Consider the following 27,246-nt stretch of genomic DNA (forward strand, 5'->3'; position numbering starts at 1 on the left):
TCGGACGGGCTGTCGCGCTAGAACTCGCTCGCACTCCTACTGAAGTCCCTATGTCGACTAGAGCACTTCAGCGCTCTCGAAAAAAGCTGCAATTCACAAGTGAAAATTCATCACAGATAATTAGTTTTTTGGAACTTTTCTAAATAAGGACCATTTATTTTTAGTTGACGCTCTCAATACCATATGCTGTTATGCGAGCTCTTAAAAATTATTAAATTTAAAACCAGTTGATTGTGGAGCTAGCATTAAATCTAGCTTTAAGAATAAAGGCTAAAACTAAAAATATTTTCAGCTATTGCTACCAAGAAGGATTTAGTTGAACTTCGAAAATTTGCTTCTAATCGTAACATAATTGTAAGTAGGCCGGATAAAGGGCGAGGTGTGGTCATTATTGATAAGGTTATTTTACAAAAGGTATATAGATGACACTTTTTTACTCTTTCGATGCCAATCTCACGTGTCTTTATTTCTAAATTATCTGAATAGTAAACATGCGAATATCAAGTTTACCATGGAACCTGAAGTAGAAAACAAATTATCATTTTTAGATTGTTTGGTTCATAGAGATGGCAATAGTTTTAAATGTTCTGTTTTTTGAAAGAGTTCATTTTCTGGTTTAGTTTTTACAGTTTCTGTACCTCTAGGTTTAAAATAAATTCTGTGAAGACATTGTTGTCCCGAGCTTTTAGAGTTTGTTCAAGCTATGTGTTTTTACATGACGAATTTGTATTTCTCAAAGAGTTTTTTCGCAACAACGGCTATTCATCCTTTCTTATTGACAAACTCATTTCAAATATTTTACCTAAAAGGTACGACCCACCATCCATCACATTTGGCCCGTCCCTAAGAAAAATTTACCTGTCCTTTCCTTATTTCGGCCACCAATCAGAACGTATGAAAATTGATATCTAAAGGCTTCTCTCGGAATATTTCATCGGTATAGAGTTCAATATTATTTTGGTAAATAAATTTACAATAGGTTCTTTTTTCAATTACAAAGATAGACTTCCTTTAGCATCTAGGTCTTCTCTGGTATATTCTTCTAGTTGTGCACAATGTGCATCTAGCTACGTCGGTATGACCGCACGAGCACTTTTCACCAGAGTTGCCGAACATGCTGGAAGAAGTTTCCGTACTGGTCGTCCACTTGCTCAGCCGCCTCATTCATCAGTCAGACTTCATACAGAACAGTGCTCACTTGCTCCTCCCGTGTCCATCAATCAATTTAAAATTCTTTGTAACGCTAGCAGCCAAACCGATTTACGAATTTTAGAGTCTCTTTATATCCACAAACTTAAACCTCTTTCCTTTAAAACTTTTCCTCTTTCGATTCTAGGTCAATAGTGTTTGTTTTCCTTTCTTTCCTTATCATTTTCTAAATTTATTTACTAAAATTGATTTCCATGTACTTCCAGATGTATTTTACTAGCTGATGATGGGCATAGCCCGAAACGTTCTGTTTTGTTTATCTACGACTTCTATTCAGTAAAAATGTTTTATGCAACTTTTTAGTTTTAGCCTTTATTCTTAAACTTAGAAGAACTCCTCGAGATATTGTAAATCTAGCTTCCGTCATATTTAGGAAGAAATTGTAACAAGAACCATAAAATTTCAGGACCTTCAGGGTATGTCCTTATTTCCAAGCAACCCCTAACATATTCAAATTGTTATTAAATGCAGCATTTGCGAGTAATCTCGTCATATAATCCTGACAAAAACCATTACAAAAACCTATTTTTTAAACAAATATGTCTGATTTACGAATCCCTTACTTCCCCTCAGTAGCTTTACCTCAAAAAACATGTTAGCTTATCCGCTAACTCAAACAGTTGCAAAAATTCGTTCATATTTTACAGAGATTTTCTTCGCCTAAATAACATCACAAATGTCGCTGTGAACATGGGAACGATCCGTCTTACATCAGTGTTCCCTTATTTAAATTTTCTTTGATACCATTGCATCCATATCCGTTACTACCTTCGTCTTCCATTTCCCTTGCTGCCATTTGCAACACCCGCGAAATTGGGCTATATATCACGAGCTTATTCTGCTCTCTCTGGAGGACGATTGCCATAGTTTTTTTCTCGTTCGCCAAGAAATGCATCGAGAAAATCACTAGCTTGACATATACACTCCTACGTCTTCATTTCGAGCGTGGCGTTTATCGGGTAAGGCATCAGCTGGGCAATATTTACGCCTGTTAAACTCGGTCCGTTTAGATAAACGCAAGTTCTTTGCACTATTTTAGTTTTTGCACACAAATATTGATGCAATCCTGACGCTTTGTCGAACGGTTTCCATGAATCCGTTTTCCTCTGATTCACGCTGCACGTTTCTCTTTCAAATAATTCATATTTTATTTCATATAATTAAAATTGTATTTTAATTGTTATAAGTTTCGGATAATAGTTCAATTAAGGCTCGTTGTTGTTGTTGTTCGCCCTCCCCGTCCCGCGACAAGTGCGGGACAGGGCCTACACCCATTTCTGTGGCCAGCCCAACCTCTCTCCCCAGCGTGCTAACAGCCCCGCCGCCTCGATGGGAGAGTCCCACAAAACCAGGGGCGACAAGGGCGTGACCAGTTCCGAACAGCCAAACAGGTGGCAGGTGTTGTGATCATGTCTGAGACAGAGTGGACCAAGAGGGGACGGATGTGTGGCTGGATCTATCTTGTGTAGGTATTGGTGTAGTAGGGGGGACTTGTTTGTACGGAGTTGTGCTAGTGCTCGGCGTGTGTGCCTGGGTAATTGGGTTTCTGAAGAGTCTATGGCTGGTGCTGGTGCAAAGAGTACAGCATTGTTTGGTAGATTGTCTATGTAGTTAGTTGTGATTGTAGTGTGTATTTGTTTCTTGCATCTATTTAGTGTTTCTGTTGTGGCTTAGTATAATTTGTAGTTCTTTAGAAATAACCAAATTCATCCTTATACTTGAATGTAACTCCATAATGAAGCCTGATGATACAACGAAATAGAGTAGATAGAACGGAAGAAAAGCAACTAACTTACTTGCGACTAATCGGTATACGCTCTGCAACCTGTTCCATCTTGTTCAGCTGGCCCACCCACTGGCCATTAGTGTCGAGTGTTGTTAGGTAGTCGGTTAGGTAGGCTTGCATGCATCCTTGGCAATGGTAAGCTTTCGAGTTCCGACTACTCTTAATCCAGTTGACGCGTTGATTTATAGAAATTAAAACCTTAAGCATATGAACAGGAGCAGCTTAAATAACATGCTCGTGTCGACATGCCCAAAGTTGAAAATTTCAACCGCAGCCAAAATCTTGATCTTGAACACAAATGCGTAGTCACGATGAATGTCGCCTGCCGACGAGAACTTGAGAAGTACCTATTGCAACGAACTGATCAAATAACAACTGATTTAGAGCATATTCCGCATGAAATCTTCTCTTATTGTCGAAAAAAGAACTTGCATCGTATGATTGCTGAAGTGATTGAAAGAAGTTATTGTGGAAGATACACCATACAACTACATCTTGTCACTCGTGGGAAAAACTTAACAAATTTTCCTTCATAATTTAAATTTTCCAGTCAAATACGTCATAATTTAAGGAAATTGTTTAAAGCTCTCTGAAAGCATCAAATTGTTTAAAGCTCTCTGAATGAGACAAAACTATAATAGGCTACTAAGGCTAGTACCTTTTCGATAAGCATTGAGCAATGAGCACTCTTCACTACGTACTGATCGGTTGGAGGTTCGATGCAAACTGGCGTCTTCCTATTCAAATTCAATTGCTGCAACGGTATGCTCTGTCCGGATGGGGGTGCGGGAGGTAGACCCCCACATACCCCCGTATGGCGGGAACTTCGATTGTTCGTGCGTTTACCTTGTTCAGACTCTGATCAGCCCGATCGTGCGATAGCGTCATCAGCGTTTGACCAGGGGCATCATGACGAAGCTTGACCAGCTGCTCTTTTTAAGCGTATTACGCAGATTTGGCCTACCGGGCAATTGACTTCCAAAAGAGGCTGGTAAATAGAAGCAAAACACCCTACGTGGCCGACTTGCTCCTGATTCACCCCTAAGCCGAATATAGTTCCTCTAAAACGACCTTAATCGGCACGAAAATTTTGACAGGGTTTGCAAGGATCCAGTCAATTTATTAATTAATTTCACCGATGACCGATTATGAGTTGAATAGATTGATCTAGGCTATAACACAGTTGATTACGTGCAGTATTAGGTTTCCAAAATATAATCAAGGTGTCAGGTAATGAGCTACCCGTTCATAATTAAAAGTTCAGCACTAAAAACTAAACTTTTCAGAACTAAATTGTTCAGTACTCTAAATTTCAATTTGAGCAGCACTAGAGCGCAGCCTTTCCCCATAATAATAATGAAATACATTTGATAACTGTTCACATCTGATTGTATTGAGTTAAATAATCGATTTTTGTATTACGAATTTGTATCGCAATAAGTAAAAACTGCGAAAAAACGTTTCCAACTGCAACACATCAATTGAAATTTAGCGGTCAAAACAATCCATGCAATTTTTTTAGACGCATGATGCTCTGTTTCGTTAATCAGCCTACGTACCGTTTCCTATCTTATGAAGTTGGAAAAAAATATGCTTCCCGTTCAGGTCATCATTTTGTGCGTTTTATTCGATTTCCACGATGTAACACATAATTTGCAATAAATTTCACCTCTGCGGTGCCTGCAAAGGATTACCAACGACTGCCCACGTACCACTGTAATTAAAAGGAAGCAGGTATGACTTACAATATCACCTTTCAATAGGCCAGTTTGGACTCTGCAATCAATCAAACTTCACTTATCTTGTTGATAAAAATTGTGCAAAATTACCAAAATTTCGCAAGATTTTATAAGAGAATTAATTTAAAGTATGAATCAAGTAATTGAAATTTTCCTTAATTTTTATTCAGGTAATGCAAATTGGATACATGGAATCTTACATAACTTTTCCATCATACATTATTTGATTTGACTGAATTAGATTTTACAGAAATATTTGGACAGTTGAATGGAAAATCCTCTTTTACTAGTAAAATGATTGTCCATCTTGTATAGAACGTGTATTGGACTTTGGTATCTTTGTACATATGCATGCACCGAACTACGGAATCCGATAAATTAAAACTCCCAAAAGCATTTGATTACATTTTTCTCAATTAGAATCCTACTCGAAAGTTATCTAGAATTGCAATTGAGTTTCTAAAACAAAAAAATATGTTTGCTGAATGTTGACAGAAACTAAAATGAGTCGTAAATCAATTTAAACAAATTCGCCAAATTCGCTTTTCGAACTTTAGCTCAAAATTTGTACTTAATTTGACTTGAAGCTGGCAGCGCGAGTCACTCCAAAATTGGAGCCTGACAGGCTAGTGTTCATCAATTCCAGAGTCAGATCGTACTTCGCTTTCCAGATTCATTTCTTGCCAGACTGTTCTTCGCTGATTGTTGTCGGCTGACAGATATTTGAGCAAATATCTATGAAATGTGACCCGCGGAAGCTATTTCCCCTATCGAGGCAGGGTGCTCTCTGCTGGCGCTCTTCCTCAACCGATTTCAATTTCGAATGACGCTTAACCGAGAAAAAAACATGGAAGCATGTGCAATTTCAGTCATCATTGCCTTCCTGAAAGTACAAAGATGATCCCCCATGACATGCATATATCACGTTCTCGTTTTGGATTCAGTATTTTCATCCGTTAAATCCACGATTTGTACTCCTTGAATTAATTGGGTCTTCAGCATCCCTGTCCCTGAAGGCTTCAAGTTTCTCCAGCTTCTTTGCCTCAGGTTGGCCTTTGACAGGCGTTGGAGGAGACATCGTTGACACATATAATAAATTTAAATTTCAATATTTACCGACCCAGGAACTCTACAGTGCGTTATTTATATTTCGTAATACAAATGAAAAAACATCTAAATCTAACATCATAATGTGTCGATGACAAAATAATTTTCTGTGTTTTATATCTTTCCCAACACTGGTGGATAAGGATGAAAATCCGTACATGATTAAAATTGTCATTACTTATATTTCATCGCATTACAAATCAGAAAAATAAGAACAAAAATAATTTAGGAAACGCTAACCGTATTATTGAACAGCTTATCAGAGAGATGGCTTTAGGCTTATCAGTGAACTATTTGTCATTTATATGACTGCAAATGTCATAATTTACATATTTGTTTCAGGCTTCACAGTTAATTAAGGCGACAATTGCAAGATATTACGCAAATTTTACAATGCTAGAATATATGACGTTTGCATACGAGAGAAACGTAGGAGGTGAGGTGTTTAATCAATTCATATTGAAATATTTAAAGATATACTGACTAACTATTACAGACATCAACAATGTGAGAGTGAAATGAAACCTGAACTTTGGTTACTGAAACGTTAGGCTTTTGCGTCGTGTGAGGTGCTGAAATATAAAAATTTCCAACTAGAGAAAAGAAGTCCAAATGTTTTGAAATTAATCAAAAAAATATAAGGCGGAAAATGCATTCCTGAAAATTTTGAAATAAAGACAAAGGATGACAATGTATGAAATCAAAAATTCAATTGAAATGGGAGCAAGAACGGGCCCATTTGCCTGACTAAGGAAATTCAGGCAATGTATCAACAAAAAAGCACCAGGAGGCAGCTGGTGCTGCAGGTGGTTGTGCAGGTGTTTTTCTCAACCACCTGCTCGTGTGACCAGCTGTTGAGCAGAGTGGTGACCACCAAGTATGGCCCCATACAAGGAGTTATCCGCCAACACTCATCAGCAACACTCCCCGCCGTAGAGGCGTTTTTGGGAGTACCCTACGCCAGCCCTCCTACAGGGGAAGGACGGTTTACCCCAACTAGCTCCCCATTGCCATGGGATGCGGTGAAAAAATGCACAGAACTTCCCCCTGTGTGTCCACAGCAACTCCCCCATTTGGGGTACCCTGGAGGGTCTCTCCCACCTGATCGAATGCAATATCTCAGGTATGAAACATTAAATATTTTTGTCCATGAGATAGATTTAGATTTTTTGCTGGTCAATGGACTCCATTGATGAAAATTAGGTGTCGCTATATCGGTAAATCCCTTTGACACGAATGAATCAGAATTACACACCAGTTTTCCTAATTTATTTCAAATAATAAAATAATTTAATCCATGACATGCGTGTAAATATTGTGCTTGTTAATTGTATTAATTTAAATATGAAATGTTTGCACCCAGATCTGAGAGTCGAAAACTTGAGCGTCAGAGCGAAGACTGCCTCTACCTCAACATCTACGCGCCTCATGACGGTGAGTAGACGCACTCATTTCTTTCTACTCATGAGACAAACAAAATATTATATATGAGCTTCCTCAAAAAGATACCTCACTCATTTTTTTATAGGTACTCATCAGACAAATAAAATATTATATATGAGTTTCCTCGAAAAGATACCTCACTCATTTAAAGATACCTCACTAAGATACCTCACTCAGAAAAGATACCTCACTCATTTTTTTCTACTCATCAGACAAAAAAAAATATTGTGAATGGAAAAGTTACCCATTTTAGAAACGAGACTCGACAATGGAAAACTGAGCGAATTATATAGTCTGGATTTTGAGCAGATAATTCGTAGTTAATTTCTGTTCCACAACGAAGTGATTCAAATTTGAAAATAATTAGAGAAATTTTATTTCACTTCATCTATCGTAAGTAGAAATTTGAACATATTTTATTAAAAATTTTATTCAGATTTCTGTTAAGATAAGATTGCATATTCCATCGCCATTCATTTTGTCAATTATTTTCTAACTATTTGCAACAAATAAATTATCAAATTAACTACATAGCACGATGAAATTTACTTACACCAATCAGCCTGAAACTAAATATATTATCATAAATCTCAAATTACACGTTACTTTTCGCTTTTTGGTCTTAAATCACGACCACATTAGACCAGGTGAAAAGCTCGGCGCGGAGACGGTATTTATCTTTGCTAAAGTAGCGCAGGCTCGTAATTCCCTAATAAATTTCCTTGTTACAAGCCTCGGGCGATTATGAGGTCTATATTTTCTCAGGGTTTCTACTGAACATCACTCTTGCTGTGACAGGCGGATTATCCTAGCATTGTAATTTACTGTCTCGTGGCACGTCTATTTTCTAGGCAGGAACCCGTTCTTTGCAAACGTTTATAAGAAATGGCTATTATGAATAATTCTTCCGAACGCTCCTTATAAACGTGTTAAAAAAAGTCTTCTAACCACGTTTATTTCATAGACGAAAACATAGAGGGGTTCTTACCCAAGTAAAAATTAAGGGTGGCGCATCGATGATTATAGGTGGCGATGGTAGATTGCAGGTGGCGTAACGGTGGGTGGCCAGATCTGCCAAAAATCGACAACAAAACTCCAATAAATCGAGAGGGTGGCGGGTATAGGTGGCATTCACCGATGAATCATCGATGATTTATAGGATCTGAATCATCGATGGCACATTGCAGGTAAATCTCTTGTATGCCACCTCTAACCGTTTTCCCAAACAGCACAGTACACGAAGGAATTTGCCACTGTGATTTATCCAAGGTAGAAAGGAGTTATTGGGTTGCGGTTCATGCGAGATCCAGATGAAACCATGATTTCGTTCTGCGTGCTTGGCTTGTAAGATTTTGATTCACGTTTAATTTAGCGTGAATTCGGTATGTACGAGTAAAACTGACGGACAGTTGTAGGGCGTTCACAAATTTTTCATGCTACAGTGAAGTAACTCCTGATATAAATTTTCCGAGTAGCAGTGAAAAATTTTGTTGCGAAAAAGAAAGTTTTCCAAATGATGGCGAATTCAATTTTTCATATATATTGCAGCTAACGGCCACCATCTTCCTGGTATTGTTTTCAAAACATAAGTAGTCTAAATGGTATGTTATGCCAACCTCGAGGAAAATAAACTTTCTTCTTTATGTAACTCCATTACTCTTTTATTTCGCCTCAGGACTGCTCAATCGGTTCTGCCCCACCCTGTATACTGCGTAAATTTATTGCGAATTTTGTGTAGGCTCCACGTATGCTGTGTTTGAAATATTGCGATCAATTGACACTAATTGATTGTATCATTAAGTATAAATTATATGGTTCGATTATGTGTGTTTCACAATATTTATATTATTTTCAAGTTGACGCATTTATCTCAAGCCACGTTGACGTAGCATGACAGCGGCCCGGCATCTCTAAAGCGCAGCGAGCAGCTACACGTGTACACGTACACGTTCATACCTGTTGGGTTGGAGCACATCGGCGTTGAGCTTCTTTCTCATTAATCATTAACACGTCCTGCTTCGAACACGTGTTTTCGAACGATTTTAGTGAACGATTCTAGCGAGCGCTACTAACGAAGGTTTACATAACATACGCTTCCAACAATCGTTTTTAACGAACAATATTATTGCAACAAACGCTTCTAACTAGCTCCTCTAACATACATACGCTCCTAAGAAAACTGTTCTAACGATAGATAGATTTTAACAAACTCCAGAGAACCTTATGACAACGTGACTTTACTTAAATGATTACAATCCCGTTAATAATTATTTTTTAAAAATGTAAAAGCAAAGAATAGTCCACAAAAATTCATATCTTTATAGAAAACGTTTCGGAGTCCAGCTCCATCGTCAGTTCGTAGAATCTAGAAAATACATAGAAAGTCACAAGTTAATACAATTGAAAGCACAGAACACAATTAGAACCTAAATTTACAAGTAATAGGGCACAAAAACCTATCTATTCACAATTTCAAGGGGATAGGAGCTCACAGCTGAATTTAAACTGGGCCTAAGCTTAAAAATGTACAANTTTAAGCTTAGGCCCAGTTTAAATTCAGCTGTGAGCTCCTATCCCCTTGAAATTGTGAATAGATAGGTTTTTATGCCCTATTACTTGTAAATTTAGGTTCTAATTGTGTTCTGTGCTTTCAATTGTATTAACTTGTGACTTTCTATGTATTTTCTAGATTCTACGAACTGACGATGGAGCTGGACTCCGAAACGTTTTCTATAAAGATATGAATTTTTTTGGACTATTCTTTGCTTTTAAATTTTTAGTCAACTTGCGATTTAAGCAAATAAGTGACATTAATACTTTAATTATTTTTTATTATCCAATATTTTAAACTAACACTACGCTGTTTCACAACCTATTTTTCGAAGTGAATATCTGTCTAAACTAGTAAACCCCAAGCAGTGTATGAATATTGCAAATGAAATAAAGACATCAACTATAAATTTCGGTCTGGAATATAAGTACATAATTTTTTTAACTCTTCGCGGGGTTAAGAACGAAGTCAAGTGAACGCAGCTTCCTTCCTTCATTTTTCGACCAGCGGCTTCATTACGCCATGCCAAAATATTTTAATCCCTGGTATAACATCACCGATCAGATTTTTAACGTGCATGCTATTGAAATTTCTAAAAACTCATATTTTCAAACATTTTGGCAAAAAAAAAATAAATTCTGATATTTAAAATGGAAAATTTTTCGTGAACTCGACACCTAATTATTTCCTCAAATTTAGGAGAAAATATACAAACCTTTTTATTTTGAGGAATAAACTTCGGTTCCTCATTTTTGGAAAGTCAAAACTTCCAGAATGTAAGAATATTGCTCCCAAACACATTTCCTGATATTCACAACGTAATCTAGTTTAAAAAACGCCAACGCTTTCATAGAAATTTCCAAACAGAATTTCGCGAACGCAAAGCACTCTAAAAACGCTTCAATATTCTCGTAAGATTTCATAAAGATATCTCTTCATCTGAGGCCGAAATTGTCCGGTTCACAGTTTCTATATGTATACCCATATATCTATCGTCAGACGGGCCATCACTCTTGGGAGGATACTTTTCACAAGTTTCAGCTCCCAGGAGATCATTTGATGACTCATAGATCAGGTTCAGTAAATCGCCGGCGCCTTTCTTGCAAGACGACGAGGCTCGTTATTTCTGGACGCGATTCTGAAGAACTGCGGCGACCCGGAATTTTTTCTCTGAGGCATCTTTCGAGTTCAGTTTCATTGACAAGCTGAACGTTTGTCATGCGACTTATTACAACGACCAAAAAATGGAGATGGCAGCGGTTGGGCAGCTTTGATATTCGCGAGTCAAAATGATTCAAGTTTGGTTTCACCGTCGCTATGAATTTTGTTGCGGCTTGACATTTCAACAAATATCACATCAAATTGGTACAAATAAATCACAGGCTTGCAACTTTGGAATTAGTTTGGTCATCTTCGTGATCACCGTAGCTTAAGATGATCAAATCGAGATTTTGTTAATAGTTCTTGAAGGACAGTTAAGAATTAAAAATATAGTACAAGGATGTGAAATTATATATGGATGACTGGGTGTTATTATTTTCTTATTTGAAGTTATTATTAGAAGAAACTGTAATATTTTATTGAACAACGGTAGATTAACCACTAACTAGCATGCAGATTGACGTAATTGGTTTAATTGAATCTTAAAGACTCTTGAATTACGCAGACTTAATTTAGTACTTAATTAAGTACTTAATACTTTGGTCAAATACATAAAATACTTTTGTCAAATACTTGTCAAAATCAATGTAGACATTGCTTCAATTTTGTCAAGTTAATATGCAAATTATTTTAAAATATATAGTCGCGAGCCATACAATGCCAAAGCGCAATTTTTCCAGCGTTTCTCGCCCGAAATAATTTTTTTCGACCCATTGTTATATTAGCTCAAAATCCCCATAAGTTTTTCGAAGTCCGTTTCATTTCATATCCTTATTTGACGCAACCGATCGCTTTAGGGAGGCAGCGGGAAAAGAGATCTCCTATAGAACAATTCTTTGTTCGGCTTTAGTGAACAATATAACTTTTTGCACATATTTCCTCAGAGAAACTGCAGCGTTTTCTATCGCCAAAAAATGAAAAAAAATTCTCTTGTCATGGCCATGAATGTCAGCAAGCATTTCTAAATCTATAAATAACTAAAAATATTATCTTTTTATCTTGTGCAGAACCTGGATGGAACTTTGAACATCAATCAAAATTTAAGAAGCACACATGCATCATATGTTTAAATTATATTTTCGTGATTTTATTCAGGGTCTAAATTATGCAGTTAAATTAATGCAATACGCTACAATATTTTTCCTGTCATTCATTACCTCAAATTTTTATGTGCTAACATAATTAGTTCTCGATTTATAAATTCATAATTAATTCTAAAATTTTAGCTTACCATCTCCTATACAACAATTAAATATTATTAATAATAAATATAATAATTAAATATCCTAAATGGTAGACAAGTCAGAACTTTCAAAATTTGTAAACAACAACAACAGAATTTACAAACAACTTTCTGGGATTTTTGGTGCGATAGCCAGATTTATTCAGAGGAAATCAAGTGCACGGCAAATGCAGTCGGTGATTTTGGCAAACCTCACTTGAGTGAGGAATTCATTGCCACTTCGATTGGATCCTTTTATGCCGTATTGACAGGTTCAATAGATTTGTATTGCTTCTATTTATTTCTTTCTCGCTTTTGCGACAAATATTGTATCCACGGTTGCGCCCTTTACGCTCGAATCACAGCGTTTAAGGTTTCTTGAAAAATGCAAACAAACTCCAATTTTTCGGAATAGAACACTAAAACTAGCATATAACAAATAGGTCTAAATCTAATTTAAAGTAGCGATTCGATGTTTAACTCGAAAAATGAAGCAAGAATGTGAAATAAAAACAACTATCCAAACATATGAAAAACAAAAAAAAGTATACCATTTTTCTTAGCAACTTCGTTGCATACGGTAAACCTAAGGAAAGAGTAAACGATCACCTGAAAAATTAAGTATAAGTGTCCCATCGGCGTTGTTCTGACTAATGAAAGATTTTATTCTTAACCACTCGCACAAATCTTCCAAACCAAGCCAATGTTGGAATTATATTATGGAATTCAATGTATCAGGATGTAACTAATTTTTGCTGGAATTGTTTAGTACAATTTTAAGGTAAAACCACCTGTCACGTGAATTATCTGTGTAGGTTATTTACACAATTAAATTTTTAAAATAAACAAAGCGGTTAGGATAATAGCTCGTGTTTAATTTTAAGCTGTTTGGAGAGCAAAGTTTATAATAGTTATGATGCAGCTCCTTAACATCTAAACGATTGAATGTCTATATAATTTCACCTTTCATCATCAGACAATTCAGTCTTGACATGACCTAGACATTCCTGTTCTCAGCGCCTACTGCGATTGAATAATACATTTATAAGCTTGTAGCACCTACTGTGCTTTCATCATCTACTCAGATCCACTAATCGGTCGCAAGTCTAATCCAGTTTTCGTCGTCAACCTACTTACTCACATTATTGTGCTCGAATCAGCGGACAAATTAAGCACATCACCTTAATCGCAGCATTGCATGAAATTTTATTTCGATCAATTTCAATTTAAACACTATCTATCACTCTACATTCTAATGACATCTGCCCAAATTGCAACATCGGCCATTTCCCCCAACAGCCTGCACCATTCAACTACATTGCACGCACCATTTGAATTTTACTCCATATACCCAGCTGAGTCGGTCCACTTGCCGAGCGTATAACTACTTAGTCTGCAACAGAAAAAATGTTCCCAATTTATCCAGGTCTCACATTCTACCAAACTTTCATCCGTAGTCCTTTTCAGCGTCTGCTCACTTCTCGCAAAGGCCTCAGGAAGCAAATATTCTAATGAGGTCGCAACTCAAGCTTTATGAGGCCAGGATTTTCTCGATCATCTGAAGAATTGTCCGACTCTTTGATAATTTAAATCAATTTATTCTCTGGTCGTTAATCGCACGCGTATAAATCAACAAATTCTGCCATCTCAAACTAATATATATATACATATACAATCAAATGTTTCAAATAAACATGGCATTTAGTAAAATTGCACGTGCTTAATTTTAGTATGTGGATAACGATGTTTCCAATAGTTATGATGCAGCTTCTTGACATCTAAACGAGTGAATGTCTATATAACTTCACCTTTCATAATCAGATAATTCAGTATTGACAAGACCTAGACATTCCTGTTCTCAGCGCCTACTGCGATTGAATAATACATTTATAAGCTTGTAGCACCTACTGTGCTTTCATCATCTACTCAGATCCACTAATCGGTCGCAAGTCTAATCCAGTTTTCGTCGTCAACCTACTTACTCACATTATTGTGCTCGAATCAGCGGACAAATTAAGCACATCACCTTAATCGCAGCATTGCATGAAATTTTATTTCGATCAATTTCAATTTAAACACTATCTATCACTCTACATTCTAATGACATCTGCCCAAATTGCAACATCGGCCATTTCCCCCAACAGCCTGCACCATTCAACTACATTGCACGCACCATTTGAATTTTACTCCATATACCCAGCTGAGTCGGTCCACTTGCCGAGCGTATAACTACTTAGTCTGCAACAGAAAAAATGTTCCCAATTTATCCAGGTCTCACATTCTACCAAACTTTCATCCGTAGTCCTTTTCAGCGTCTGCTCACTTCTCGCAAAGGCCTCAGGAAGCAAATATTCTAATGAGGTCGCAACTCAAGCTTTATGAGGCCAGCACTGAGAGAAATGGGCGGGTCTGGATGACCCACTTTGATGAGTCAACCGCGTCCGAAAATCGATGCACTTTTTTGACTCACTTGCCCCATTTGTGGGTCATACTGACCCATTAAATTCCAGGCATGACTCACTTGTGACGTCAAATCCCTTATGACGCCACCCGTAGCATGGATACGTAGTTAGCATCTGAGCGTGAGAGCGATTTAACGCCACAAGTGAGTCATGCTTGAAATTTAATGGGTCAGTATGACCCACAAATGGGGCAAGTGAGTCAAAAAAGTGCATCGATTTTCAGACGCGGTTGACTCATCAAAGTGGGTCATCCAGACCCGCCCATTTCTCTCAGTGAGGATTTTCTCGCCGTCTTGTCTTTAGGTCGATGGCCGACTAAGCTTTCCTTATCACTGCTCAGCGAGACCAAAAATCACATTCCTTCACCGTTATTGACGGTGGAAAGCGAAAATCCGCAAATCTTCGCACAGAGCGCTGCCGAATTTTTGCAAGGGGCCTTGCGTAATTACGGAAACGGTTTGGTGAGCGTCGATGCTGCTCATCGACGCAAAAATAGAGATGGCGTCTGAGTTTATCGTCTTAAAGATAAGGATTAAATTTATCGAGCTTATTTCACTTACTGCCCTCTAGGGTCAAATGATGAACGCTGCGCGCTTTTTATGGCTTTGGGAGATATTAGTACGGAAATCGAAGCAAGGTTCAAACAGGCGGAGAGTCATTTCAGCGACATAATTGCCAACGGCACGACTGTCGTCGGATCGAAATAAAAAAAATGTAAATGCCATGAATGATTGTCTTAGTAATAATACTCGTAATACTAATTTTTTAATAATTATTATTATATAAGCAAGATATTTCTGTTTATTATGACGCGTTAAATAGAAATAATACAATGATAATTTAAACTTCCTAATTCTACATGCCCACTGACCGATCTGATTCGAAGACAGTTAGAATGAATACTGCTTAAGCGCTATTTACATTTGATATTATCTTCAAAGATGTCAAGAATTTGAGTATCCTGTAACGTATAGTCGAAAAAAATATTGCTTATTAATCAGAAATCACTTATTTGCCCCAAATTTCTACTGACGAAATTTTTACTGGCTAGACATTGATCAACACAACCTAATAGAAACCTTTCAACACATAATTACGGGTGAAAGATACTAAAAATATCCCTGCCATTGAGGTGAACACAAACACTTCCGATTGTTGGCTACACAAATAGTAATTTTACTGGCTTCAGGATGACGTCAGCAAGTTTTGTTAGTATAGCATTGTGCATGAGGTCTAGGTATTGTTTGTTCGGAACCGAATCTATAGTAAGGATAGATTCAATGATATGAATTTTGAGTCATTTGACTTGTGAGACAGTAATATCCGGTTAACGTTGGTCATGAAACACTTGGGATAAACATGGAAATTTATCACACAAAAAAACAGGTAACTCCAGTAATGTTATACCATCGATATGCATGCTTGGGTTCGGTATTTTACTTCTGCATTAGTCGTGATGTTTCGTTCCATATTTTTATTAACTTTTACTGCATTGAAAAAATTCTTCGGGCTTATTTTATATTTTTTCACTTCTTATAGCCAATTTGTCTAATAAAAACAATGCCTATACTGCGCACGACGCATTTATATCAACCACATTTAGCTTAGCTTCTATTGATCTCACTTACACGATTCACCCGGTCATAAAACATATTAGACTCAGTCATATGCATATATATGATACAAGTTCTGAGAATTGCTGTACAACACTAAATATTAACCATATTTTTATTAATATTCTGCGACTGAAAAGAATAGGCTGAATCCAGTACAAAAAATGAGGACTCAGCAAGACTGTTTGATATTTTTTTCTCGTTTATTGTATTTCAGATGTTTTTTTCCACATTAACTTTCCTGTATCACTGAATATTTTCCTCAAATTCAAACAATTATTATTTGGCCTGCAATGTGGGTTATTTTCTCATTAAAATATATAAAAAATTCAACATTCATGGTTTTTCAAACCAAATCAGTATTATATGGATTTCTGAAAGAATCGAAATAGGCAAAAGCAATTCATGCCAAACTGAAATATTTTCCGGTGCTCGTTTTAAATGGGAACAGGGTAGGGTTGCGTCATTTAAACCCAGGAGCCCCGATATCACTTTTGGTTGGGCCAAGGATGACGCCGTCTTCCGTAGAGTTTTTTTATTGACGTGCACCTCGCTGGCAATTATGCAAACTGGTGCGTAGTTCACGCTAAATTTAACTGGTTAAAGGAACCCTGCATTTCAGAGAGCTGGGAATTGAAGGCAGATTTTGAATCGTTCCGGCGATTCAAAGCAGCGTTCGAGAAAGATTCAAGCATATTATCTGGAAAATTGAATGCTTGAATTAGTATCCCTCGTTCTCTTACGTTCAGAGCCCGTTAAAATAACCGTCTTCTGCTAATGTATGTTTCGAATGAAGTTCGTCTGTTAATTCTATCCCATTTTTATGAATTTTATTCATGGCTAATGGGAACATGCCCTCTCCTATGATACCACAAATAATGATTTGAGAAATGTACTATTGGAATTAATGTTATTTTTTCAATAATTTTTCTTGTACTCTAATGTATTAACAGCACAAGCAAAAAATTATTTACTATGCGTTAAGATTTTTTTAGTCCATGATCCTTTGGAAACTTTCACACGAAAACGGTCTTCCTTGAACATACTATATAATAATATCTATGCTGATTTTGATTAAAAAACATTCATATTAGAAGAATATCTCCGATGCGTTTATCGTAAACCAGAGAGCCGTTATTTGAAAATATGAATATCTGCGGTTCTTGCTCTAATAGCAAGAATCGCAGCATGCTACGATACTTTAAATTAGACTAATCAATTTATTATCTGTGCCTTTTAGAAATAAATGACACAAATTCGATAAAATTTAAATATAAATGACTAATAATTAGATCAATAATTAAGATGACATGCAAACGTGTCATGCTACCCAATGTTCAACAATTTTTCTTGTTAATGATCGCGACTAATGAGCGAATTTTCTGATTTTTTTCCACGCAGGAGGCGGATCGTACCCCGTTATGGTGTTCATCCAAGGCGAAGCCTTCTGGTGGGGCTCCGGGAACTTGTACGATGGAACCGTGCTGGCCAGCTATGGCCGGTTGGTAGTGGTCACGCTCAACTACAGGCTGGGACCTCTAGGTGAGATTCCCAATGGTTGTGGTGAAGCTCGACTACAGGCTGCGACCGTTAGGTGTGAGTCCTTTTGGTTGTGGTCACGCTCAACTATAGGCTGGGACCTCTAGGTGAGATTCCCTAATGGTTTTGGTTACACTCAACTACAGGCTGGGACCGCTAAGTGAGAGTAATAATCGTGATATGCACGCCAAGCTGCAGACTGGCATAGTTAGGTGAGAGACCTAGTGTTTGTTCTCACGCTGCAGCTTCAGAGTGGGGCCGCTGGGTGCGAGTCCTAATGGTGGTGTACACGCTACAACTACAGACTAGGACCGCTAGGTAAGAGTCCTATGGTGGTGGCCACGCTCAACTACAGGTGTAGGACAGCTAGGAGGGAGAGTCCATATGGGGATGGTCATGCTACAGTTACATGCTGGGACCGCTAGATGAGAGTCCTTATAGTTGTGATTGAGCTCAACTTTAGGCTAGGACAGTTAGGGGTGAGTTATAATGGTTGTGGTCGACATCAACTACAGTCTTACACCGTTAGGTGTGAGTCCTAATGGTGGTGGTCACGCTCTACTCACAAATTAGGACCTTTGGGAGAAAGTCCAAACGGTGGTCACGCTAAACTACTGGCCTGACGGACCCCCAGTTGAGAGTTTCAATGGTCTTGGCCGCTATCATTTACCTTCTGGGACAGTTAGGTGATAATCCTGATGGTGATAGTTACGTCCAACTACCGGCTGAGACCGTTGGTCACCTATAGGTTGTTGTTGCAAACCTCAATAACATACTGTACAGAGAATACGAGTCATTTCCAGGCACTCGATTATTCTCGACTGCTGCCTTTTAATATTCGAAATAAACTATACATGGTTCTTCGTGAAAATCTATTGAAACCTGACTCATTAAATTACACCAGTGATCCTTAGTAGTAAAGTAGGGACCAGATGCTGATAGATCTCACTCCAGACTGGCTTAATTACTACTGTTTTACTTCACAAGAAACGAAGAATTGTATTTCGTGGTTTCAAATATCATGTGTCAGTCACCGTTATTCAATGAATGGTGATACTGCTGAAACTTGCGTAAGTAAAAGGTTTGATTGATTGCAATCAAATTATGCGGCAAAACAATTCTTGAAAATAACAAAATTTTTCTAGTTAAGGTCGACGCACATCTATAGCCTGTTTATCGAGTCCACATCTAGTTAAGTCGGCATAAACGATGCGTATCAGTTTCAAGCTATTACTCGGGCCAATTCCAAAAAGTTTATGGAAGGCAGATTCTAGAACTTGGTTTATCTTGACGTAATTCAGCCATAGCCTGCAAGTTAAGCTGAGCTGGTCCATAAGGACGCCTATTAAATGATTCGTTTTTCAAAGTTCTGCATACCGAGAATTAGGTTTAAATTCCTCTGGAGGCAATTAAGATGAATACGAGTACCTGGAAATAGAGCACGAAAATTCAAGTTATTGATAGTTCGAGTATTCAGTAGGTATGTCCTGTGGATGAGTTTAATATAGGGTGTAGATAACGGTTGCCAATAATGCCTCACACCAATACTGCCCAGTAGCCAATAGTGCCCAAATACTGATAATATATTATTCCAATAGCACACCCTAATTGCGCCTCTATTTTATTTGCGGCAGCGGCGACCGCGACAAATGGACCCGGCCCAAATATGCTGATGCATCCGCGAATTTTCAATTTTACGGACCCACCGATCCCAGCAGGCATTAGGCGGTTGAATCAACTACCTATTACGACGTTCAGATCGGGGTTAAATGAGGTTTAGAATGAAAACTGAAGCGACATCTTTCATGAAACGTCGTACTGACGTTACAATGCAAAGTTGACAATGTTGCTACTTCAACGTTGAATTCTATGGTTGAATCGACGTTGAAACAACTACCTATTACGACATTGAGATCGGGGTGAAAAGTGGTTTAGAATGAAAATTGAAGCAACGTCTCTCATGAAACGTCGCACTGACGTTACAATGCAACGTGGAATCAATGTTGCTACTACGACATTGCTGCAGCGTCAAATTCTCTAGTTGAATCAACGTTGAAGAACCAATCTGTTTTTCGTCCGTAGCAGGATTCGAACCCGGGATCGCTGGAGACCGCGCGAAGCCTTAGCAACCTTGACCACATAAGCTCACGTGCATGAGCAATAAAATAAGCTAAAGAATTGTTCGACTCCTTGAAAATTGAAATGCATTCCCTGTCATTAATCGTTCACTTATGTATATTTATTTCATACAATGTTGGTGTGATAACATTATTTTCATGCTGGTAAATAGCTAAGCAATCAACGCACCGATATCGACGTTGTTTCAACGCTGAAATAAGGTTGTTTTATGTCTGTTCTAGTTTTGGTCAGTTTTCGACGTAGATCGGACGATTAAAAATAAATAAACATTCAACGAACTAATATCGACGTTGTTTCAGCGTTGAATTAAGGTTGTTCTACGTCCGTTCTAGTTGTGGTCAGTGTCGACGTTGATCGGACGTTTAAAAACGAATAAACATTCAACGTACCAATATCGACGTTGTTTCAACGTTGAAATAAGGTTGTTTTACGTCCGTTCTAGTTTTGGTCAGATTTCGACGTTGATCGGACGTTTAAAAATAAATAAACATTCAACGTACCAATATCGACGTTGTTTCAACGTTGAAATAAGGTTGCTTTACGATCCTTCTAGTGTTGGTCAGATTTCGACGTTGATCGGACGTTTAAAAATAAATAAACATTCAACGTACCAATATCGACGTTGTTTCAACGTTGAAAAAAGGTTGTTTTACGATCCTTCTAGTGTTGGTCAGATTTCGACGTTGATATGACGTTTAATTTTGGTTGTTCAACATTTCAACCTAAAATCAACCAATAATCAACGTTGTTTCAACGTCAGATGCCTGCTGGGATGCGGACGACGAAGCAGCCTATCGGACGGCAGCGGCAAGAAGGCTTACCGGAGTGAGGTTAGAAAGTTCAATATCAATGGAGCAAATCTTTGAAGTCGACCGAAAAAAATCGATTTCCTATGGAGAAATCCCTATTTAATCATTAACTTAGAAAGAACGTACTGGTTTATTCGGAAGACAGAAAGCCTCATCATTGGATTATTTGGAATATTCCTTGTGTGTCCTGGAGCTCATGGCAAAACATTATGAATAAGCAAAATTTTGGCAGGAAACTCAAACGAAAAATGTAATAATTTTACAAAGAAGTTCAGTCACGATGGATGGATATGAAACTCTACATAATACAGAAAATTTTGAAACTTTAAGACCTTAGAATGGCAGCACCGCTGTTTTTATTCCAATAAGGTATAACTCGCTGCGCAACGCTATGGTGATGTTCAGGTAAGTGATATAACTTTTTTGACTTTTTTAACCTTTAGGATTCCTGAATACATCACCGACGGGGTCAACACGCAAGGTGGTGGGCAACCAGGGGCTGATGGACCAGCTTGCCGCGCTGTCGTGGGTGCACGAAAATATTGCGGCTTTTGGTGGCGATCCCGGCAGAGTGACGTTATTTGGACATGCAGCAGGGGCGGCCTGCATCACCTACCTCATGGTGTCTCCGGTGCTGGTGCCAGGTGAGCCGTCGTATTGTAGGTAGAGTGCTGGCCTAGCGTACGCTAGGCTTAGAATTTTATGGGGCAAGTGAGTGGTAGAGGGTTTCCTGACATCTCATCATATTGTCTCGTCCATTCTCTCGTCATCTTGTCTCGGTGTTTGACATTTGTCTTGAGCCAAATACCACATTTCAACGTCGAAACATTTCACAAATACAGCAATTAATAATTGAACATTTCATCGTTATAGCAATTCATCATTGCACGTTTCATAACCATAACATTTCATTGCTGCATAAAGTGCATTTTGCAAAAAGTTGAGACTGTAGGTGTAACCTGTACTAACTTAACCTAACCCAACCTAACCCAACCTAATTTCACCTAATAACCTAACCTTTGTGTTGGTTTCCAAATGAACTGGTTCCTGCCTTGAACCTAACCCCAGAATGGTACGTGTATCACACAATATATGTAATTTATTACCTATATGATATCTAATGGTTTAGCATGTTACATATTTATTTACACCTACATGTACTGATGTTTGCAAAATGCACTTAGTACAATGATGAAATGCCATAGTGGTGAAATGTGTCGATGACGAAATGTCTCGTATGATGAGATGACTAGCTACCCTAGTATAGACATATAAGTGTGTGATGTTCCCAGTGAGTTGATAGCCCAATGAGTAAAAGACATTATATGCTATGTCCAGTGTATTGGGAGCTAAAGTGAGTAGTTGACACCTCTGGTGATAATTAGCTTAGTACGAATATATGATAAGCCTAATTTTGGGTAAACATAGAATGAGATAGGACTACTTTACAATAGATCTATTGAATCATAGACATAGTGTATGATCGACATAATATATCGGTGGCCTTAAATATTTTGCCTAGAGAAGGGTATACGAAGTCAGCTGTAATACTTGCATATTGTAAGATTAATTATTTGTGGAGAAATAAAGTGGTAGGCCAAATGCATTATTAGACTAGCGAGTGGCATACTGGACATGTAGAAGAATTTGCATAGTGAGCTTCGTAGGTGTTACGCCATATCATGCAGGTTGGCAAATGGCAAAGCAAATACAAGAATGTGGATACCACACGTTGAGTGATCGGGAAAGAGTGTTGAGAGTGTAATTTGTTGTTGGACACCTGTGATTTATCATTGCGCCGGTAGGGTATATAGGTAGGTGGGCGTTTTAGTTTGCAATGTAATAAATTATGCACCTGGTTTGCTGATGAAGTAATATAATTTTATCAATGCTTTTTTGACTTTCTGTGTAATAACCTATATACTCACCCGTGTTTGTTCATCTATGTAATAGAAAAAATAGTTTCAAAAAGGTTTCGTATGCTATGCAGAAATTACACTCAGTCACACGAAATACAAAAAAAAAATCAAATATATGCAAGAAAGGATAATATCTCCCAGTATGGAATTTAGTGCTTATTTTTCCTTATTTCTTATGGATTAAATCTGTAATCTATTGATATAATATAAAAACTATTAAAATGCATATTCAGAAGCATCTAATGATATTTTCTCATCGTTTATGGGGAGTGCTGTTGGTAGAAAGGAACTGTCGCGGCGGCACAAGTATAAGTTATTCATATATGTTTCAACTGCCAAGACACAATCGGGTTGCGCTATACCGAGTTTCTAAAGGTGCCGTGCTCTACCCTCATGTTTTGTAAGAAATATCTTTTATGTGGCAGAGCTTGTATGCAAAAATTTTTCTCACGACAGCTTTTTGTGTAGTATATTTTACATGCTCTTATCAGGGAAGAGTTGGTAATAAAAAAAATAATAATATTCAGATAATATTTTCTGTGGTAAATTTATGCCTTTGAATGAATCGTTATAGGATAGTTTAATGCGAGTGATCACTGCAATAGTTATCCTTGCAACGCAAAAAAAATGCTGGTTTAGCTTTGGAGATTTTATATGATCGAATCTACCTTTAGTAGTTTTTCATTCAGAGACAATTCTTTTCATTATAGGTTAGCTTTCCAAAATTTTCAGTTCAAAGGCTAACAGGAATTCACGGAAATGACAAACGATATTTTTCGCTGCCGTATCAACTTTTAGAGCTAACAGCCATGCATGTGCCGGTCTGGGCAACATTTTGTAACTCACTCTTGATTTTGAAGCCAGCAACGAACTCCAAGCTCTAACTCTGCGAACAGCGCCATAGTTTTGAGTAATAGCGAGTCCCTGTGAAATGATTGGCAGGGTCGGCCGTTGATTGCTGCTCTCAAGGCTGATTGCCTGCCTACGGAGTGAATGCTTGGGTTGATTTTACGCAATCTTTGGATATAATGTAAGAAATATTTGAGAGATTTAAAGGCTATCTATGCAAGAAGAGGACCATAATATATTCTCAATAATTACTCGATTCTTCCACACTTGATTACATCACAACCATTGGAAGGATTTATTCAACGTCAAATTTAATATCCGCTTGATAGTTCTTTGACATTAAACAATATATTTCACGTTTTCATGCACTCGAAAGTCAAACAGATGGTATTCAAAGTTTTCACCTAGGAATGCCCGTTTGTTTGCTTATCAAATAGTTCATCTAAAGAAATATCTAAGAATAATTACAAACTGAGCAATTAGTTAAACAAATGAGGAAGAAAACGAAATCGTTGTACTTAAATTTCATGAACAATTTTGTAGTCGGCCTAACTTGATTTAATTCACTGGCATATCAATTAGGCCAGAAGAGGGAATTTTAAAACCATTATTGATTTGATGACTTCAGGAAATTTATTCCGGATTTGTTCAATTTAGATGACACGCGCTTTCTGCATTAGGCAAACATTACGTACCCAATCATAGTGAAACTACAATTACTGCATGAATACCATCACATAAATACCGGCTGATTTCGTCCCAAGTGACGAAATATGGCATTATTCTGGGGATAACGTAGAATACACTTTTAAGGGTCTCTTTTTTTGTTGTAGCAAATTCAGTTTATTCTCTCTATGAACAGCAAAAAAGTTCCTCAATATACAACGCCTCGAATATTGCTACCATAGTGCAGCTCCCGGTACGTAACTATGTGCGGCCCTTATGCTGTACGTAAGCAAAGTAATATGTAATATAAGTAATATGCAAGGATGGAATTAATTAGCGCCCGGGAACACGACCTAGAGCTTTGATTGCATCAAGCATGAGTTCACTTCTCAAGCACCACAACGTAAACTCTATGTTATTCACGAGTTAACTTTTCTTCTTGAGCCAATTATATCCAAGTCAACGGGTCGTATGTAACATTGATGAAAACAACAGGATTTTCGAATTATTGTAAACTGTGCAATAAAAATTCAGGCTAAAATTTTTGTTGCTCTCAGAAAAGTGTTGAGGAACCAATTTAAGAAGCAAAGGAGATTAGAAAACATACTATCGATGCTCTCGAATAATTTTGATAGGGATTGAATATTTATATCCTGATACCGTTTAGAAAATTTTCCAAGAAACTTAAATTAATCACGAAATTATGAACACTCTGGTTTTTGAACACTGAACATTAATCGATCTAGCAGAGCGTGGCGGGTGCGGCTCCCTCATCAAATGTAGATTTGATAACTAAGCCTGTTTGAATGACTAGAAACTGCCTGTGACAAAGAGCTGAATTTTTTATTTATTTTTGCAAAAACCAAAGCGGTATCTTGAACTGCTTTAATAGCTCTAGGTATTTACATAGGATCCCCTATATTTCTACATATGAGCTGAATAAAACAGTGTTATACGATGTGTAGATTCTCAGGAAAGTCAAGCACACACCTTTCTGTCGCTAAATCGGTAAAAACATTCTCCCTATGAGAGAAAATTCATAATCTTGGGAAATAACTTAACGTGCTCCTAAGCTCCGGTCTACTATTATTAAGATGGAGGGGCCAAGAATTGATAGAAAAACTGTATGTAAATGCAACTTTTCTATCCAGTTTGGCAAATATGTTTGGAAATAACTAATAAATGTAAATAAATTACTTTTACGAAGATTACGGCTTCAGCGAACAATTTAAATTTGATTGCAAAAATTTACCGACCAGTTTTATTCTGGATGGCTTTGTAAAAAAAAATTCACTTCAGTTCCAAACATCATTATCGTGTTGTATCGTGTGTAACTATACAATAAAACACACATGCAGCAGCTCTGCTTTGCCCATCAACTAAGCAAAAATTTCGGTTTAAAACGTTAACTTATCCACTGATTCGGCTTGTGTGCGATGATTTACGCTCTGCAATCATTCACGAGAATGATTGCAATTGCATGTAATGTAGCCGATAATATACGACCCGCGGAATAATTCTGGATGAATGCAATAGCCTTCAATTTGCAAGCTAATTGTTATGCATGCATGGGGTGGCTGGCTAACTGCCGGGTGCCTGACATTCGACGCTACGACCGAGTTTCTGGCTATAATTCTCGACTAATCGTGGAGAGTAAATTTCAGTTAATATCAAAATTACTTAAATGATTTCTATCGGATTATAAATAACTGTACAATTATATTATTCGTAGAATTAATACTGTTTTCATAATCTTTATATATTTGTGTAAAATATATTATATTGTATTAAATATTATATTATATTATATTATATTATGTTATATTATATTATATTATATTATATTATATTATATTATATTATGGTTTAGTAGATTATTTTTTCATATTGTTAAAACTGAATGTAATTGGCTAATTTGTTCGCTAAAGTTGGTATTTAAACACTGGTGGTGATTGGTCAGATAATTCATTGATTTAAATTTTCAGGGACGAACAAAATTCTTCTGATGACGTTGGTTGATCAAAATCCAGGTTAAATGAAGGAATTTTAATATATTACCGACGCTTTGAATAGATCAATATTCATTTTTAAGTTATAGGAAGCATTGAAAAGCATAATTTTATATTTATGGATAAATTTACCAGATAAATTTTTTAAACAGTTTTAAAAAAATCATGAATAATAGTGAATGTAATGATAGAAAATTCACCATGTACTACAATATTATTGAACGTTAAAGATATCCAATTAGACTTCCAATCAACAAATTTTTATTAGTGTAATAAAAATTCCATTCAGGCATTTATGTGTTTCTTAACATAAGCAGCGAGTTTTCGTGTGATATAATGATAGATATAGAGCAAAGAATACCGAGAATACCACAGTATAACTTATTCGTACTTCTCTATTAAAAACCTTTTCAAGTGATATTATTTAACGAGAAATTCCAGTCTAGGCGACGTTCAAGAAATTTACTCTCAGGCCCCACGCTCAGTTCTAGAACTTTACCAAATCGTGATGGCACCAAGTTTAAACCTGAACTCTGCTCTATTACAACTTTAGCTTCGGCACTCTGCATTCACTTGAGGATGCTGCCACGACTCACTAAATTATATAAAGACCTTAGATTAGCAATCATTTTAAATTATATCACATGCCTATCACAGATCCTTCAACAAATTCATACGAACAGAGGGTCCAGTGATGGCTAATCGGGAATCAAAAGATGCGTTGGATAACTTTTCGTATCTGTGATAACCGGTTTAACTTTTGCCGTTATCTCGGATGGCTTCATTAGGATGGCGAAAATCGTTCTGACTTCTTCACGGCAACAATTTGCTGACGTCCAGTAAATCAAGAAGTCCGGAGCAGACATAGGATTGTATCGCTATTTTGGGACCTAACCAGGACTTTGGAGACATGTTAGGTTTAAAGCTTCCAATTGCACATAAAAAATGAAGTAGACTAGTCCTTTTCGTTTGAACTATTAATGGAATTTCTGGGAATAGCTTTTTAGGTTCTTGATAATTTGT

At 37.2% G+C, this 27,246-nt stretch overlaps 1 protein-coding gene across 1 annotated transcript in view; it reads left to right on the forward strand.

Moving 5' to 3' along the window:
• Positions 1-6,605: 6,605 nt before the first annotated feature.
• LOC108671487 (neuroligin-2-like) overlaps positions 6,606-27,246 on the forward strand; it is a gene marked incomplete at its 3' end in the record, with an annotated part of 29,857 nt that continues 9,216 nt past the window's right edge. Inside the window, exons 1-4 of the mRNA XM_018159040.1 lie at positions 6,606-6,964; positions 7,205-7,275; positions 17,695-17,835; positions 21,224-21,424. Of these exons, the coding sequence (XP_018014529.1) occupies positions 6,606-6,964; positions 7,205-7,275; positions 17,695-17,835; positions 21,224-21,424 (772 nt within the window). The remainder of the gene's footprint in view (positions 6,965-7,204; positions 7,276-17,694; positions 17,836-21,223; positions 21,425-27,246) is intronic.

Source organism: Hyalella azteca, unplaced genomic scaffold, assembly GCF_000764305.2.
Source record: "Hyalella azteca isolate HAZT.00-mixed unplaced genomic scaffold, Hazt_2.0.2 contig15830, whole genome shotgun sequence".
Taxonomy (NCBI): domain Eukaryota; kingdom Metazoa; phylum Arthropoda; class Malacostraca; order Amphipoda; family Hyalellidae; genus Hyalella; species Hyalella azteca.